The 19,956-nt window shown below is 37.7% G+C and overlaps 1 protein-coding gene across 1 annotated transcript in view; it reads right to left on the bottom strand.

Moving 5' to 3' along the window:
* Positions 1 to 3,614: 3,614 nt before the first annotated feature.
* LOC140598711 (rho GTPase-activating protein 20-like) overlaps positions 3,615 to 19,956 on the bottom strand; it is a 37,048-nt gene continuing 20,706 nt past the window's right edge. The window contains exons 6-14 of the mRNA XM_072757237.1: positions 18,979 to 19,020; positions 18,260 to 18,344; positions 14,529 to 14,606; positions 12,321 to 12,381; positions 9,496 to 9,684; positions 7,717 to 7,889; positions 6,240 to 6,401; positions 4,358 to 4,467; positions 3,615 to 3,843 (exon numbers count right to left, since the gene is read on the bottom strand). Of these exons, the coding sequence (XP_072613338.1) occupies positions 3,615 to 3,843; positions 4,358 to 4,467; positions 6,240 to 6,401; positions 7,717 to 7,889; positions 9,496 to 9,684; positions 12,321 to 12,381; positions 14,529 to 14,606; positions 18,260 to 18,344; positions 18,979 to 19,020 (1,129 nt within the window). The remainder of the gene's footprint in view (positions 3,844 to 4,357; positions 4,468 to 6,239; positions 6,402 to 7,716; positions 7,890 to 9,495; positions 9,685 to 12,320; positions 12,382 to 14,528; positions 14,607 to 18,259; positions 18,345 to 18,978; positions 19,021 to 19,956) is intronic.

The raw sequence follows: 19,956 nt of genomic DNA on the forward strand, positions 1-19,956 counted from the left end.
AGAATGTGAAGATGATTCATGCACACAGAGTCCATTTTGACTGATCTGAACAGGCCTACATGGGTCTCAGTGGAAACAAGTGGAAGGGACAAAACGTTGTTCTGCTGTATTGGCCAAATGACTCTGCAGTAGGTAAATCAAATGACACTAGCAAAGCTTCTCAGCCAAAGCGAAGGACTGTCTAATGATTTATCCATTTGAGGGTTGGTTTGCATGAGAACACTTGGCCCCTCCGAGGTCCTTCTCCTCAGGAAGGTAAAAAAAAAAAAAAAAGACCAAACTGAGACCTACCAGTATGGGTAAGGGCAAGATGTCCTTATCAAAGATATCCGTAAGGGAAACTCCAAAGAGCTCTCCTGGTTCTTCAGACAGCACAGCTGTGCACTGGTTGTTCTGGGACGGGCCAATGCGCTGGCAAGCGGCCGAGTCTCTGAAAGCAGTGCTTTTCATCGTCTTCCGGTCTGAATCTAAGGAAGAAGGGAGATTAGTGTGTTTTAATTCACTTAGCCTTATTTTCACCATTGCCATTATACAGCATGTTCATTGTAGGGGCTAGAAGAGGGAAACTGAGTCATTTATTGTGTAAAACTCTCCATGTTCTAATGTGGCTAAGAGGGTCCTCATGGCATTGATGAGTTCTTGCTCCTATCGTTCAGACTGATGGTTAAACCTTGGGACTTGATCAGATTGAAGGTCAGAATTTCCTGCCATCAGTTACTGTCTTTGCAATGCAACAGGAGACACTGAACCTGTAGACGTTTGTTTTCTACTGGAGTGATCAGTGGGTTCAGCTGTCAGATATGATTTTAAAAGCCAGAAGGATTTGTATGCAAATCAGGCTGAGATTAGTAATCCTCTGGTTTCAAATCCAGTCTGAGACCAGAACTGCTCAGATGAGTCTCCACTGAAGTGTTATGTGAATCGTAACCAAAGAAATGGTTGTCTAACGTACTGAGCTATGGAATGATTTTTATTATCCATATAAAAGTATACAACACAACACAGTACAATACAATTCAAAAAGTAGTTCATAGGATATGGTAGGCAGTGAAAAGGGGAGATAATTTGTGGAAGATTCCTCAATATGAATATATGGGACCAAAGAAAAAACTTTAAATGGAAATAGCTGGGTCTTGGAAGGGGTTCATTCCTCATTCATTGGAAAAACAGAAAAAGAAGTGTCAAGGGTCATTATGGAGATTCCAGTCTTCAGTGCCTTACTAAACTGTAGACATGTAGGTGGATGGACCACATGGGGACTTGGTAGCATTCTGCAGTTGTGCTCTTCTGGAAATCACTATCACTCTCACTGGCTTGGATTCAACAGTTTGATTTTCTGTCACTGACGACATGAAAAACAAACACTTGTCTTGCACCAGCATATTCTCAGACATGGTACTAGACTCATCTTAATTCCTGATGACACGGATTATCCAAAAGCTTCCCTCAACACAATGAGGTATATGTCGTAAAACGAAGATATGTCAAAAGTATGGAGGGATTGATGATATGTGTCTCCAGGTTCTGGATCTAAACTCCAATTTACAAAAAATGGGGTGTTGCCAGGGAGCTGTGATTTGCTAGGCTCCAATAATACTTGCACTAGGCTCAGAGGAACTTCTCCTAGTTCTATTAATTGTGTTTTAGAAACGTTTTTACATCCTTTATGTTATTGAATCTTGACAACACTTCTAAGATTTAGGCATTATTTTTATCCACATTTTAGGCATGAATAAAGTGATACCGAGCTAGAGTAATTGGTCAAAGGTCATGTAGATGATAAACGGGGGCACTGGAGTTTGTACTCTGGAGAGGTTGTTTGACATCAAGTCAAGTCCTTTTCTCTCAATGATGCTGGTTATTTTCAACTCATTTTAAAGAGCACTGGAATCCTGTGGTGCCTCAAGAGCCATTGATCAAAAAGAGAATGGAGCAGGAATTAAAGCCCCGTGCTATGGTTTCAACCAGAGCACATTTATATATTATAAGTAGAAATAAATAATTATGCATTATATGCTTACCCACATATAAAATATAATATAGATGCGGGATCCATTTAAAATTGTGTTTAAAAATATCCCCAAACACTGTATCATACCATGCTATCTCCTAATACTGCCAAAACGTCTTGAAGTTTCTATGCTTTCCTGGGTCTCCAACAGTGTGAAACCTCCCTTGACCTGCTAGCCAGCCTTCAGAAGAAGGAGCAGCTGGGAATCATTGCCCTGGGCATGCTCTGGGCTCCAGAACAGGGCTAAGTATCTGCCATGACCCCTGGCAACCTTGCTGCCTGTGTCTCCCTAAAGCCTATTAAATTATCCACAGTACCTGCAGCCTTCCCATTGTTATGACAACTCTTTGAATTCTCTCCCAAGAGAGAAGTGATGTCTTCGCCAAATATCTTCAGGCAATTTTCGATCAAAAACTGTATGAGAGAAGCCTGTAATGCAAAAAGAACACAGTGGGGTGCTCTTTTTCATATGGAAGAGTTATAGGTCACATTTTGTTTATAAACCTTGGATCTAACCAAAACTGTGAAAGACTTCTATGAAAAATTCAGAGTTGATAAAAATAAATAGAAACCCAAGTTCTCTAATAAATAACATAGAGTGATGCTTTCCATTGTACTTTGAGTACAGATTTTAAAATACTACTAGACAGAGGGCTAAACTCCTACTTTGTGGCCTAATTTAATACCTAACATTGTGATACCAAAGGTTACATCTTTAAAACTAGGATAGTTTTCAAAGTAACCCACTTTCTAAAAGTTTACTTATTTTCTAAAATTTTGCTTCCAGAAAATATTGGGTTGTAACTTAGGAAAATATCTGATTTAGATGTATAAAGCAGTGACAAAATCCTATGATATCCATTTCTTAAATATGGACAAATATTTTTTGGAAAGTGGATATTCCTGTGGATTTTTTTTGAAGTTTTCTTTTGTTTTGTTTTTGAGTAAAAACTCACAGGGCTGGGGAGAAAACATGTTTGTCTAGCCGCAGTCCCTTCTCATGTCTTACTTTGAATAATGCTGGCTCTTGGCATGAGCTTGGGGAAGCTGTCATCTTATTAGGTATGTGTGGCTTCATCAGGATGTTTTGGAATATCTCACTAGTTTCTGTCTGATGTAGCGGAGGCAAAAGAGTAGTCAAGTGTTTTTCTAAATGAGCCACAACTTGCAGAGCAAAGCTATGTGTTTGGAGCCATGGGTGCTCTTAGTGCCCAAGCCACCTAGGATGTGCCAGTAACGACCACAGGAACTGGGGGTTGTTACCATTGTGTCATGAGGAAACCATGTCTTTGCGCAAGGTTACAAGCTCTCCCTCAAGGATCAGGCTGAGATTTGAACCTTGGCTTGTCAAACTCTGGAGCCCAGGTCTTTTCTACCATATTACATCACTCCTCTCTCTTTTGTTTAGTCAGTCTAGTATTGAATCTCCTGGATGGGAAAGAAGTGACTCAACTGCTCTGCGTTTCCCACGTTAAGACCCCTTCCCATATTCCACCAGAGAAGCATAACAAACCTGCCATTCCAAGAAAGCCTAGGAAGATGTGCACTTTTCAGAACTGATCCATCCAATTTACTACTACACATTTCAGATTCAAAGCCTGGATTATAAACCCGAGGGGACACATATGAGAGCTCTCCCTACCTTTTTTTTGAAGTTCTCTTCCAATTCCAACCTGCAGGAATTAGGTGGACAAAGAAGGCTTGGGGCTATACACACTGATAATTCATAAGCTGTCATCTGATTGGATGAGGATTGTTGCTCAATGTTGTAGAGCACTCCAAAAAGGTATCGCAAGAGAACAACGTTCACTTTTGGCAGCTGGGCTAGAAGCCTGAAGTCAGAAAGATGCACTTTTAAATAAGGCAAGTCACTGCACTTAGCAGCTGGAAGTATAGAGATGGAGAGCAGAGAACATCTTTCTAGATCTAGTATACAGCCTGCTGTAGCAGAGTTCCAGGCATGAACATATACAAAAATGTTTTACCGAATTCAATTTCTGAGCTAACCCACTCCGTTTAAATGTTTGACAAACTTTAGGTTATGCCACTGGCTGTTGATGCACTGGCATCTCTTTGGCCACTGACTTTTGTCTACCAGTTTCATATATTCAGAAGTTATACAATGACTAATGAGTCAATGTTAATAAGGTCAGGAGAAGTACAATAATAGCCATAAGGCATGTCTGTATTCTGAAACTGCCCTCCATGGGTGACAAGAATTGAAACTATGTGGCATTGAATGTTATTTTAGTGGTCAAAGTGGCAAGAAGTAAACCAATATATTCCTAATAGTATATTGGCTGTATCTGAGCCATGACCAGAGTAGAGTAATTATTGCATCATTACCTCTGGGCTGCATTTATTTTTTTCTTCTCTGTCACTTCGTCAAGAACACGAAGCCATTTTTCATAGAGGTCCGATGAAAGTAAACTGCCTTCAATATTTTCAAGAAAATCCTTATGTGGATAAAAGAAAAATACACACAGACACACTCACATATACAAAATATATATTGGAAATATTACAGAGAAAACACTTAGTTGCAAACTTCAGTTCAGTCTTACTTCCGTCATAGATACCCAAACTGTGACCCACATGGAACTCTGCTCTGATTCTCCATTGACTTGTACGTGCAAAAGCAGGTGTGTGGATTTTCTCCAACAAACATGAAAGCATCAAAGCAGAGCCTAGGCTTCAGTGTAAATGAGGACAAAGCTCCCTTGTATCATATAGCACTTACTCTTTTGTGTGCTTTTCTGCAAACTACTACATAAGCTACTCTCATAATTGTATCATTCTTCCTTTCCTGAACTATACAAAAGTAGAGAGTCTAATGGCAAACTCGTGATGGTCCTGAGGATGTATTCATTTCTAGTGTAGGCCAATTCTCCAGATAGTTTGGCATGATACTATTCAGGCCAAGGTTGCAGAGTCTGATTCTCCACAAAGATTAGTCAACTTTAAGTAGGGAAAGCTTCAGGAATGTCTAAGAACTCTATGCACACGTGGTCACCATCTTCCTAGTCTGTGCCTATAACACGGGAATAGAAAAGACCCTATTAAACCTTGCTAGAAACATCAATTCCATGTGTGCACCTTCAAGAGGACAACACTTATCATGCTATTCGAGTACCTAATGTATCATCATTCTTTCCCCTGTCTCTTGATGCCTATATATATATTTAGTGGTGTGTTTTACTGGACCTCAGTGTAGTAGTGGTCAGGGACTATTGGTATCTTTCATATAGTTGAACAGAAATGAGGGACAAGAAAAGACCAAATGTGACAAGGAAGGACCACATATGACCTTGATTGTAAGAGTGTCATCATTACTGCCTTAACTTAGTTTTGTTGAGAGCTGATAGCAAGTGCCAAGGTAGATGGATTAAATTCTCTATTCTAGTTCTCACTTCTTTCTCCATTCCCATTTTAGCAATAGAATGGGATATCTGTGATGTAGCTGTATAATTTCCAAATTAATATAGTTCTTGAGTTGATCTATTGAATTTTCAGAATTCCAATCTACTTTTGTCTGTTGCACCTACTCCAAAAGTTAGGTTTATCAAAACTGGCATGTAGCAAGAGCTGGCTAACATGTCGTTATAACCTTGGATGGTGGGCTAGACATCACAAATATTAACTAAAGGATGCCTAGGATGTGGTGAAAGGAGACACAAATGGCAAAATCATTCCTCCATGACTTATAAAGTAAAAGGCATCAAGAAACAGGAGACAATGCGACAATGATGGTTAAGAATGATTTGGTCACCTCACTGAGCCTTTTTGGATTCCTCATAAAGTAAACATTTGCTTACTATTGTGAAATTCCCTACCTATTCTCAAATTTTTCGTATGATTTTTCTTTTGGAAACTGCCTTCATTAGGATCGTGGTGAGGATGTCATCCAAAGCAGGATGTTTGCTTTGGTAAATATTATGTATGTGTGAGTGTATATTTTGAAATTTCTTAGTATTAATAGTATCATATTAGTATTAGTATTTTGCATGGAGTCCTCAGGTAGGCTGTTTGTGGTGAAAACAGAAAGTATTTCTAATGTATGGGGCTTTTAACTCCTACAGTAGCTTCCTTAAATTTGATTTCATGAAGTGTTTTCCAGTTTGACAAGTTCTTAATCAGTTATGCCTATGTTGGTTCCTGGGCAATCATAATGAAAGACACCATCACAGCTTCAGTTACCCATGTGTGGTAAAGCTAGAACTTTCCCCACCTTTAAAACACATGCTACCACATGAACAGATTTGCTGTAACAGTTAACTCTGTCCCCAGAATTTAGTTTCTCTTTTAGGATTCTGCAGGATTTTATACAGGCTGATTTTCTGAAGATGCCTTCCAGGAGTGGTCCTTTCCGATTGATCACGGAAAGCATATCCTGTAGGAAAAAAAGAAGAGCATATACATTTTGTATCCCAAGCCCAGAGCAGAAGCTTGTTTCCTTTTAGAAAGAGCTAGGCTATTGGATGGTGTATGGTTTTAGAGCTGGAAGAACTAAAGTCAATTTAGATTCTTTAGTCAATGTCTCTCTATAGTTTCTACCCAAAAATCCACCGTACAGTCATACACTGAAACATTGTAATCACTTATTTTAATCAGCTTTTTCATTGAATTTGCCCTTTTAAATCAAACTTCTGTGTTTCAAGGCCTTTGTGGAATCCTCGCCTGTCTCCTACTTTACCAGTCTTGGCTCCTTATTCTCTTACATAGATGCTCTTCCCCCAGTATGGAAATCTTTTTGCCATACTCATTTCCCATTTGTTGATTCCTCTTTAAGTGATTGTATCCTCCATTCCAACTGTCTCTATTTCCCTTCTTCCTTAAAAAAAAAAAAAAGCTCAAAAGCTCTCTTCTTATTATCTGATTACATTTCCTTCATGAGTCTTTCACTGTCCTTTGCTCTATCTTCATGTCCCCTCCCTGCAGTCTAGAAAGATAATAAGGGCTGGAGTCTGATAGACCAAGGGATCGGAAACCTATTATGCTTCTGATCATTTGTGTGACCTGGGGCAAATGTGAACTATACTGAAAGCTAATTCATTTGTAAAGTATGGAGGATAATAGTTCTAGCTACCCCCTAAAATTGATGTGATGCAAGGACGGGGTAGTAGCAAGCATGGAACTAACGTGGTTAATTTCTTCACACCTAGGATAACATTCCCAAATGTAGTGTAGGGTTGCAGAGGTCCTGGGTACTCAGGAAATTTCCACACTGACAATTCAGTACACCGATTTGAGATAACAAGGGCAAACTCTGTGGCTGTCATTTAACATCCTCTTTTAGAATTAGCAGATTCATATATGCCTCAGGATGAGTCTTTATGCTTAGGTAAGATGTTTTCAGTTGTTAGATTAAGTAGACTCCGTTGAAGGAGACCTGAGACTACTGTGAGTTCAGGAAGACAACAGCAGAATGTGAAGATGATTCATGCACACAGAGTCCATTTTGACTGATCTGAACAGGCCTACATGGGTCTCGGTGGAAACAAGTGGAATAGGCAAAACGTTGTTCTGCTGTATTGGCCAAATGACTCTTCAGTAGGTAAATCAAATGACACTAGCAAAGCTTCTCAGCCAAAGCCAGGGACTGTCTAATGATTTCTCCATTTGAGGGTAGGTTTGCATGAGAACACTTTGCCTCTCCAAGGTCCCTCTCCTCAGGAAGGTAAAAAAAAGACCAAACTGAGACCTACCAGTATTGGGAAGGGCAAGTTGTCCTTATCACATATATTTGTGAGTGAAACCCCAAAGAGCTGTTGTGGTATTGCCGATGGTGCAACTCTGCACTGGTTTTTCTGGCAAGTGCCAGAGCGCCGCCAAAAGGCCCAGTCTCTGAAAGCAGTGCTTTTCATGGTCTGGCCTGAATCTAAGGAAGAAGGGAGATTAGTGTATTTTAATTCACTTAGCATTATTTTCACCATTGCCATTTTGCAGCGTGTTCGTTGTAGTGGCTAGAAGAGTGAAACTGAGTCATTTGTTGTGTAGAACTCTCCACGTCCTGATGTTGGCTAACAGCATCCTCATGGCATTGATAAGTTCTTGGTCATATCCTTCAGACTGATGGTTAAACCTAGAGACTCGATCAGACTCAAGGTGAGTACTCCCTGTGTCATCAGTTACTGCCAGTTACAAGGCATCAGGAGGCACTGAACCTGTAGATGTGTTTTCTACTGGAGTGATCAGTGGGTTCAGGTGTCAGATCTGATTTTAAAAGCTAGAAGGATTTGGTATGCAAATCAGGCTGAGTTTGGTAATCCTCTGCTTTCACAGCCAGTCTCCCCTCAGCCCCAGATTTCCTCTTTGGTTTCTGAGTGCTCAAGTTTCTACCATCCAAAGGATCTGCTTCTCAGGACACAATCTGCCTGAGCCCTACTTCTATGTTCCTCTGCTCTGGGCCATCTTCAAGGATGACTTGCTGCAGTCAGGGTCCTTGGGATGTTGTCATTACATGCTGGCTATGTGGTGGCTGTGTTTTCTTGTCATATCCACTAACCCACCCAGAGATGATGTTTTTGGTTAAATAGGTTTAACATTTACTGAAAGGAGCCTAAACCACAATGAAGTGTGGAAACCTACTTCCTCACACACACACTCAAACATATATGTAAATATACATCTACACACAAGTCCCAGGCTTGAAAGAAATCATAGAAGCGAAAAAAACAGTGAGAGGTTATGAATGCACTTATAGAGGTTATGAATGCATATATATATTATATATATATACGAAGGCACCAGTTTCCAGAGATGATTTTTAATTACTCAACATTCCCTATGAAGGAAGAGCTTTCCAAAGAAAAGGTGACCAGCAGTGAAAAGCTGAGTTCAAAGTTTCTAGTGCTCAGCTGTGAATGTTTTCCTTTGAAGATTCCTTAACATTGCTTAAATAACTGATTTTTGAAGAGTCCAGAGATGAGCCAAGGTTTCGAAGGATAAGCACATGAGGAACATTTCACCAAATAACCTTGAACACCCGGCCACTTGGCTTTTCTGGGATGTAGTGAGTGCATCACCACCTCCACTCATGTGGGTGCCAGCACTGCACCAGAAGCATCCTGGTCCTGCCACTTATGAAGCTCAGCATTTTAAAGCTTCGGTTTGCTCAACTTTAACATAAATGATGCTACCTACAACTCGTTAAACTAAATATATGATATACTACTCAGCACAAGGCATGGCTCAGGGCAGGCTTGAAAGTGCTCTGAGGGTATAGAGAAAGACAGGAGTTAAAGGTCTTCCCAAAAGATTTAAAACAAGGAAACAACCTTCATAGAAATGAGTTGGGTCTTGATGTCAGACTTTTGAATTTTTCTAAGCTTGATTTTGGGTAGTTTTTGCATTCTTTCCTATACTGTTCCTCCTCATTGATGACAATAAGCTCACCCAGAAAGAATAAACTGTGTGTCTGAATTGTGTTTAAGCATGGAGACATGAGCCAAGGGAAGGCACTTGAAGAAAAGCAAGCGGCTCACCTCTCCCTTGCTTGTTCTGGGCTGGGTGCCTGGGCTTCAGTATGAAATGGATTTGCATCTCTGTGATCTTCTGCTCCAGAAGGAGGGACTCCTGAGTTGGGGAAGGAGAGATGGAGTCCTCTGCTTCCTTTGGCAGTGCTTTAGTAGATGGAAGATGGCTCATTTTAATTCCATAGGGATGTTCATGTCCTGTATGGAAAGAAACCTGAATATTTAGGATGATGGTGATGGCTGTCATCAAACTACCTGAGTGTAAGCATCACCCTATTTGTATATGTTGGTATTCTTGTCATCAAGAAAAAATTTGTATATGTTGGTATTTTTGTCATCAAACCAAACCTGAGTGTAAGCATCACCCTATTTGTATATGTTGGTATTTTTCTGGGACTTCTAGATAAAGAAGGCTGTGCCTCCTCAGTGAGCATCATATGCACCCTTGTGGGAACACCTTACAGAAAGCGTGTGCCCAAGGGAAAGATTTTAAGAAGAGAAAACAATTTAAAGCATGTTACTTTGCTTGAAATACATATATTCATGAGTGCAATAAACAATGCTGACTTTTGCTGGGTAACTATCTGAGAATGTTGAAGGTTTTCTAGTTTGTGCCTTGACACTAACTACATCTATACATCTTAGGCAAATTACTTGACCCCGTCGAGCCTTACACTAATTCTTTGAAATGCTTGTCCACACACAAACTTATCAGAGTGAATATATTAATAAGCATTGGTGGTTAATATTCTTATTTTTTATTTTTATTTTTTGGTTAATAAATTTTTAAATATTTGGAGTATATATATATATAGAATTGCTATCTTCACTATTCTCTCCAACAGAATGTCAGTCGAACAGATTTTTTGTTCATTTCCTTTTGTCAATTCTCCAGCCAGAGCTACTCTAGAGTAGTGGGATGGGTTGCCCTTATGCTTTATGGTTCCCTTCCACTGCTGCCCTCCCTCTATGGGGTGTCCTGCCAGGCAATGATCAGAAGGAAGGGTGTGCAGAGTGGGAAACCCAGAAGCAAACTGTAAAACGATGGTTAGAGAATAGAAAACCACACCCAGAGCTATCCAGAATTGCCTGCCAAGTGATTTGTTTTGCTCTTTTATGCTTTAAATTGTTTTTCCTCTCTAGAGAATTCTCAAAGACCCTATGAAATGATATGGATTTCATTTTTTAAGAATAGAATGAAAATTCTCATTCTGTCATTCCAGATTTATTACTGAATGTACCTAAAGGAGCTTTTGCTGTTCTTTTCATCCGTCATGAATGCAATGTTCACAAGAATCACAGGGACTTCGCTCCATTAAGGAAAAAGAAGCTTCTATGACAGCAATACAACCAAACCAAGATAACCAGGAGTTAATCCACAATTGAGAATTGAGAGTATGTTTTAAAAAATGCATTTTTGAATGCTCTAATGGATCATCATGAACGACAGGCTCTTCAGATTCCTTAGAGCTGCGTTCGTGTGTGAAGCTATTCAAAGTCTCAAAAGTTACCATCTACATCATTTTATCTAAATTAATGCACTTTATTAAAACATATATAAGTATTTAACTTTTTTCCTTTTTACTGCTAAGCAACTATTTTTTTAGATTTTATTTATTTATTCATGAGAAACAGAGAGAGAGAAAGAGGCAGAGACACAGGCAGAGGAAGAAGCAGGCTCCATGCAGGGAGCCCAACGTGGGAGTCGATCCCAGCTCTCCAGGATCACACCCTGGGCTGAAGGCAGCGCTGAACCACTGAGCCGCCAGGGCTGCCCCTGTCCAACTTTTACAAAGATGTCAACATTAATTCAAAACAGGAAGTGGTACTGAGGGGTTTTGTTCTCAGTGATGAGCTTTGTGACTCTATAGTCTAAGACTGGGAATATATATTTTGCAGAAAGAAATTGGTTGTTTTTTAAAAAAAGGAAATTGGTTGTTTAGATTTCCAGATTATTTGAAAAAGAGTTATAGCTTCACAGGTTTATTAAAAGGATAAAAAATTTCATGTAAGAAGGAATGCTTTAAGATTTCTAGAAGAGATTATTGTCACCATTACCATCCATTACTATACTTCAAGGCCTGCTACCAATCCTGTCTTCTTTTTCTTTTTCTTTAAACCCTTCCATTACTGGAAACACTAAACAATTTTGCTAATCCAAAGATTTTTTTTTTCAGAGAACTTGTGCTAATAACTATTTTAGAAGAGGTGCAATCTGTTTATCAATAACCTTAAGAACAGTGATGGAAAAAACCTGAGAAACAGCAAAGTGCAGGCGATTTCATCAGTGAAGATGAGAGGAGTTTAAATGTGATTATCTCATTTTCCTTATGATGCAGAGAAAACTGGGCACAGGGCAGGGGTGTTAAATACATATCTGTACCTGGATTCAGAGACATAACTGGATTTTAGAGAATTCTCACAAATAGAGGCTTCTTAGCAGTTAGGAACTAGAATTCAAAATTGACATATGAAAAATAAATGTATGGGAAAAATTCCAATCCATTTTGCTTTCATACCTAATGAGTAAATAAGTAAGTAAATAGTAAATAATCACACTTTTTCAAGACAGGTCTGTTTGTCAGGTAAAAAGAAGTAGAAACAAAAATTTACATTTCTCTCCCTCACTAAATCATAGCTGCTGAATGAAGAGATGTTATCAATGCCTGGGCAACAGTACCTGGTAATTCTTTATTAAACATGTGAGTGAATATTGCATGTGATTTTCACTTTTAAGGATTTTGAAGCTTAAGAAAGAACAACCATTACTTTGAAACTTAGAGTTACAATTTTGAACCTAATCAATCCCATCTTAGATTTTCCCTGACACTTACCAATTAGTGGAAGTTTTTCCTTGCCAGAACTCGCCCACAGCTGGAAGTCGTTCTCAGAGCCCTTGGAAACAAAAAGAACTAGGTGTCAAAACATATCTTTCACAGTACTTGAAGAACACATTTCCTTAGCATATCTGTGTTTCCAAAAAGAAAGAATTGGGGCCAGGATAAATGGTATTTGGTCCATGGAGGTAGCTATAGTACTTGTTAACTAGTTCCCCTCACAGCTTCCAATAGACTGTCCCAGATTCTTGCAATTTTTGATAAAGACCGGGAAACCACAGTACAGCCAGCCCCTCACTTTGTGGGTGGCCCATGGTGTAAGAAATGAGATTTGTGTCCCTTTACTATGGAGTAAAAGTCTCATCTCAGAGTCCTCTCTTCTGCTGTCTCTAGACTCCTTGGATAGCGTTGGCCTTTGTCTCCAAATGTCCCTGCCCAGAGATGCATGTTGTCCAGAGAGCCATATACTCTTCTATGACTAATCCTGAGCAAAGTAACTTGAGAGGCATCAATAGCTCAGCAGCCCTGAGCGAAAGGAGACAAATGCCCAAGAGACATTGAGGAGATAGTGGACGGAAGTCTGCCACTGGCTTTGGGGCAGGCAAACTCCACTTTAGGGAGAGAAAGGATGAGGACTCTAGGCAGCATGTCAGATGCAGAAAATGATTACTCCCAGCACAATTATTGCCCAGTAATACTGAAAATCCCAATTGTTTGAAACAAACAATTCTAAATTATAAAGATTGCTGAACTATTTTAAAGAGTCTTCCTGGAGACTAAAGCAAAAAAATGTTTGAAATGGAATTATTGGTAATAGTTATCATGTGCCCTTGACTCCTGATTAAAAATCATGGCCTTCACCTTATGAAGGAATGTCATAGGTATGGGCACAGACACAGATACACACACACACACACACACAGCTAAATCTGCTCAAGATTGTGTTGCAAATAAGAAGTAAGAGCTAATAAGGTAGGGTAGGGTTTGGAAATGCCATGCTGGAATCCTTTAAATCAGGTATACATAAAGCCAAATAAGCCCAGTTCTTCATTAAAATAGAAATTCTTTGCCTAGTGACATTGATCGCTTTAAGTAAAGAAAATCACAAACATGAAATAAAATGAGTTAAATCATTAGTCAATCTCCCCACCTTCATCCCTCAAACCACTCACTCTCTTTTCCAGGATTTAATTCTTACTTAGGGTTTCTATATCATACAGGTTAGAAACGTATGTAAAGATGTGCTTTAGTCAGTACATATAAATTCAATTTTATTTTGGATGTATTATTAAATGTTGTTTGTACAGAAATCATTGATTTCTTCTGCCAAATTCTCGTTGCTCTGAAATTTTAAAGGCCTTTATTATACCATTGGCTCAGATAGAATTTACAAACAATCTTATGATTATGTCACATCACATTTACAGAGGATTTTGGATAAGAAGCTGTGCTTTCCAAGTGCTCCCTTTGGTTCTCTCCATCTATCACTGTCCCTCTTTTTTCCCTTATAAAACCTCATCCTCAAATATCTTTCTCTTTCATAAAAAGAGATCAGCCCCAGATCCATGGTCTTATTCAGAACTTGTCTTTGTCTTGACCAGTTGCTAAAGGGTATGAGCTGCTTCATCCTCAGGATCTGCATCAAAAGGAGGTAGCTTGTAGCCATGTAGTCTTTATGTCAAAATGTACAACAGAACATGTAATTTAGGATTCATTAAACGGATTGAGTCCTTCCTTGTGTGATAACTAGGGTCAATAGGGATGGAGACGTATCAGAATTGAAAACACAGAAAGAAGAGTCCAATAGAGGAGGAAATATTTAGAAATTTAGAAACAACAATAAAAAAGAAACTTAGAAACATCTTTATTGTCTGTATTTAAAATATATACAGTAAACTGCATATTGTTATTAGCACTCTAAAATTATAGTCCAATTTTAGGCTATAACTTTGAATTTGCAGAAAATTTCAAATGGGAATATAAGAATAGCACTCATGTATAAGCTAATACTATAGCTTCGCTGCCTTCAATTTCTAAAGTTGGAAGGAAAAATATGAGTATGTTATCCACAATAATCAGCTGTCTTATGATGGGAGGTGCACAACACCTACACACACACACACACACACACACACACACACACACTCACAAAACTCAAAAGTCAAAGTTGGTTCGTAAACTAAAAATAGATAGTAGGCAACTTACGGTTATTCCCAGCATTGTTAGTAACATGTTGATAGTGTCATTTGCTGTGTCGGAATTTGTCACTGTTACAGTTACGGACTGTAAAAAATAAATAAGAAAAATTGCTACAATTTTTTAAAAATTTAAAGCATGTGACCAAATAATTGTCAAATTATTATCCATACTCCAAAAGTAAAGCTTGTTTCCAGGTAATGACAAAGTAAAGCACGTGTAGAACACGAACCCTTAATTATATTTTCATTTTTTTATATAACATGAAGCTAGTAGGAAACATGTCAGTAAAACATATATTTCCCTCCAAGAATTTGTGGCATACAAAATACAGCAGCTGAAGCAAGGAAGAGAAAAATTGAGAATTCTAAGAGGGCACATGGGGTGACCCTCAGCTCCATAAGGCTATTTCCAAAATGGTGGGAGGGGGACAGTATTAAAGGAAGGCACTAGATACTTTCCTCTCTTACTGAGTTGTGTTTGTATAGTATGGCTTAGTTCCTTTGTTTGTTTGTTTCTGGGTTTTTTTTTTTTTTTGGCTTAGTTCCTTTGTAATTACATAGTCGGTTTCAGTAAAATCAGATAAGAACTGGCTATGAAAGACACTTTTTAAAAACTACTATTTAGTCCATATTTTCTTTGTCAGGCATCATGGTTAACTAAGACTTCCATTGTTGCAATCTCTTAAGACTGATGAATCTAGGAAATGAGACTGGAAATGTTAGAAGTTGATGTTCCATTCACAACTCTGCCAGCAAGTAGGTACTTCTAATACCTCTCTATCAGACCATACATTGAGAAACTGCTCCATACAACTAGGAAAAGTTTAAAGAAAATTTTCTGAAAGGGGTTAATAGCAATCTGAGATGGATCTATAAGACTATCTGAATTACAAACTATCTGAATTACAAAAATTACGAAAGTCATATAAGAGAATATGTAACCAGAACATTTACTATGCATACAGTTTTTATAACATGTTTAGGCAATGGGGCCTGTGTCCTTCGGGAAACAGTGCATAAAGAAGAAACAGCACAAGTGGACACCCACAGGCCTTGAAAATATTAAAAGCAAAGTTAAAAGAAACTCTTTCATAAATCACTCCTTGTCCTTTCATTGTATTTTTCTTCTTATGAATTGAATGCAATTGCTTGATATCACAGATGGTCCCAAAGTAATTCAATAATCATTCAAATAGCAATTCAAATAGTAATTTAAGGGATGTATGTATATTTTCCTGCATGTTGTAGGTTCTCCCAACAGACAAATTCCATTAGATAGAACTCTCTCTAAACAAATAACTTCAGAAAAATAAACTATTTTTTGAAATAATTCAAAAGAAAAAGAAAACTTAGGTTATGTTCATGAGTCAAAACTGTTACTTAATATATGAAGAACCAGGAAAATGAGATCAATTTTCAAGAGCTGAAGCCACACCTGAGATGATCTCGATGCTTAGACTATTAGCCAAACACAGCTATTACAATAATGCTCAATGATACAAATGAAAATATGTTCACATTAAACAAAAATAGAGGCATCATAGTATAGAAAAAAGAAGTATTAATGACTTTTCCTTATTTGAGAGGAAAAATATTTAACATAGAAATTTTTATCGGAAAAATATTTTTATTTATTTATTTTTTTGAAAAATATTTTTAAAAAATTTATTGACTAGGCTACATTGCATAATGGAGATGATGAAAAGAAGTCAGTGATTTGAAAATAGATACTAGAAATTATCCAGTGTGAAGAAGAAAAGGGGGGAAAAGATTGAAAAAAAATTACAGAGCCTGAGGGATCTCTGAACAATGTGAAAGTGTCTGATATGGAAAGAATGGAACTGTCAGGAGGAGAGAAAGAGAAATAATGAGGAAGGAAATATTTGATGAAATAATGATTAAAATTTCCCAAATTTGGTGAAGACATAAATTTACAAATTCAAGAAATTCAGAATATGTCAAATAGGACAGATTCAAAGACAACCATGCTTAGGAACTTCATAGCCACTCTGCTAAAAACCAAAAATAAAGAGAAAACTTGAAAGCAGCTAGAGAAAAAATGACAAATCACCTACTGAGGATTAATGTTTAATCACAGACTACTCATCAGAAAGCATCAAGACCAAAAGACTGGAACATCTCTAAAGGACTAAAAGGAAAAAAATTTGCAAACAAAATTCTACACCCCCAAAAATATCCTTCAAGAGTCAGTGTGAAATAAAGCCATATTCAGATAAAAGAAATTAAGTAAATCTGTTTGCAGCAGTTCTGCACAAGGAATGCTAAGAATCATCTTTCTAGGATGAAGTGAAACAGTGCAGTGGGAAACTTGGATCTTTAAGAATGGGTGAAGAACATCAGAAATGTTTATTTCACCAAAACTATACCTCAATAAAGTTGATTTTTAAAAATCTCAAGGTAATTTTCCAAGGAAAGTTCTGAATGTAAACCACTGCCACAATTGATATCAAAGGCAGAGACAAGAATGTGCTCTGCTGCTAGAGAATTCTCTCTCCTTCATGCAGTGCATCTAGCTGGCACTTAACAACAGATCAAACTATTTGCATGGCTTTTGCTTTAGCCAGGAATACCTTTTTTGTTCCACCTTCAAATGCTGTTTTGTGTGATCTAGAGCTACTTCGAACTATAACAACAACCACAAAAAATACCATTTAAAGATACCCAAAGTATCTTGTTCATCACTGTAAATGTCTTGGTTACTGTACTACAATTTCAGAAATCAAATTTTACACACAAAACTGGGCCAATTGGTTTGATTTTTTCCTCCCCACAGTATAAAGAAATTGAAATAGAAATATGCTGATCCCTTAAAAGTGTCATCCCTCTTAGTTCAATTCAATCCTGATATTCCTTGGAACAAAAGACTTTTTGAAACTCCTCTGCATTTGACATAACTACTCAATAAAACACCTGATCCTTAAGTGGATCCTGTACTAGAAAGGAGACATTATTGAGGTCAACTGACAAAATGAGAATGGGAATGGCAGAGTAAAGTATTACGCCAAGGTTAAATTCACTAAAGGTGATAACTGTAGAATATCTTTATTCTTAAGAAATGCTTAGGCTTAAGGAAAAAGGGCTATAGTATATGTATGACCCTCAAACGTATGTATACACATACATGTAATAGACACAGAGAAAGAAAATAAATGATAAAGCAAATGGAATAAAGTGTTACCAATAGATGAATCTGGATAAAGAGTATACGGGGTGTTTTTTGTATTACTTTTATATTTACAACTTTTCTCTGAGTTTATAGTTATACTAAATAAAATATCTGGAGGGGAAAAAGGACTGTGGAGACAATCCAGACCATTCTGTATGTAAGTGGTGGCCCTTGGAAAAAATGATGGTTCCTTCTAAATCACTGTATTACAAGCCACTATAAGCAATTAGAAGGATCCAGAGAAATGTCATAGACACATAACATCCAATACTCTTTCCTTGCTTAAGCACTGTAGTATGTATTCCTCTTGCTTCATGTTACCTAGGACACAGTTTTTAGGTCTATAAAGAAGTACATGGAGAGGGGGAAAATACATTTTTCCTCATGGCACTTTTCTAAATATTCTCTCTCTCTTCCTACCTTTTGCTCTCTCCTTCCTCTCTCCCCAACTCACTGCTTCCTCCCTCTCTGTGTCTCCACCTCTATCCCATTTTTTCATTCAGTCAGAATTAGGAACTCAGAATTTAATTGTTGGTCTTAAAAATACTTACACAGGCACAGTTCTTGATGTTCTCAGTGAAGATTTTGAGGGGAATGCTTTTTGGCTGCTCCTTCTCTTTGGCTAGCATGATGTACCTAATCCAATTCGATAGTAACCCAAAAGAGACTAGGATAAATTACCTTACTTTCAAATCAATTTATGTTGATCATATTTTCAACATACTTCGTTATTTTTAAATGCATATAAATAAGCTCAGCAAAAAAAAATTGGGGGTTGGAAGGAAACATGCAAAAATATTTCAGGAAAATAAGCTGTGACTAGGAAAACAATAGATCACTCTCGTCATGTGAGATTTGACCAGCAGATCCAGGCACCAAAGCTTTCCTGCCTAGACCGGAGGTCATACTAGCACCTTCAAATGTAGGAATGAGAAGTTGCTTTGAGCATTACTTGGTAGGGTAAACTGCACTTATGGAAATTTAATATATGTTTTGAGAATAATGTTAGCTATAATCATGAGGTTGGAAAGTGGGGGAAGATGAGAGTAATAACCAGAATTTCATAAAAAAAAATAAGCAATATATGGATGTAAAGGAGAGCAGGTTATTTGTAGTAATGGGCAGGGTACAATTAAATAAGAAATCATTGGAGGATAGTGTAACAATTCGTACTAAGGGGAGGGAACATAGTTTGGGGGCACTGCTTTGAAGAGATCTACATTTTTTTCATCATGGGTTAAAGACTTATAATATTACACTGACAAAATACCTTTGAAGGTAAGAACGCCATTTTTCCTTTTGTTCTGAAGAGCTGCAATTTAAAAAATGAGAAGAAAAAAATTGAGGAACGTACGATACTCCTACTAACATATTAAGATCACCACTCCAGACTAAAAATATGAGCAGCCCGTTGTTAAGGGATGTGGATGTGTAAATTGTACTCCCCTTAGAGTGGTTTTGATGGACTCCACTCTTCTGTGAGTGGTATTAAAGCAATGGGAAGTAGATCCTAAAGAGGGAGAAAAGTTGATTTCAAATCTGAAAACTTAATTGTGACTATGTGATGCAAGCTATGAGATCACGGGCACGTTGTTAACCACTCTGATATTTAGTTTCCAGAACTGGAAAGGGGTTAAATTATAGCTCAGAGTGTTCCTGCAGCTGCAAGGGCTATTCAGATATAAAGAATATTACCATTCAAATTAAATCACATTTAAGAAATTTAGCAATTTGATGGAACTGTCTTGGCTCAGAAACAAGAATATCTTTTTTGGAAAAAAACACCTGTAATAGTTTTATTTCCTTATGCATATGGCAGATTGTAATATGTTAAATTAGTTCCTAAAAACCTTATTCTTCATCACTGTGATCTTCTGAGAAAGATCAATCCCCTGATGCAAAATTACTAAAGATTAATATTTTCTCTGCTAAAATTTTCACAGCATTTAATATCCAAAGTTGCAAATGTCTTAAGGCTCATTCACACGTGGACTTATCACTTACCAGCATTCTTTTTTATTGTGGTAAATTACACATAAAAGAAAATTGACCATTAGTGACCTTTACTATATTCATCGTTCTGTGCAACGATCGTGACTGAACATGTTTATCACCCCAAAGCAAACATGTGTCTATTAAGCAGTCACTCTCCCTTCCCTCCTGTCCCTAGCTCCTGTACCACATTTTGTATATTGTTGATAAAAACTTGGTTTCTTCTTTCTTTCTTTCTTTCTTTCTTTCTTTCTTT

This window comes from Vulpes vulpes, chromosome 4 (genome assembly GCF_048418805.1).
Source record: "Vulpes vulpes isolate BD-2025 chromosome 4, VulVul3, whole genome shotgun sequence".
Classification (NCBI taxonomy): domain Eukaryota; kingdom Metazoa; phylum Chordata; class Mammalia; order Carnivora; family Canidae; genus Vulpes; species Vulpes vulpes.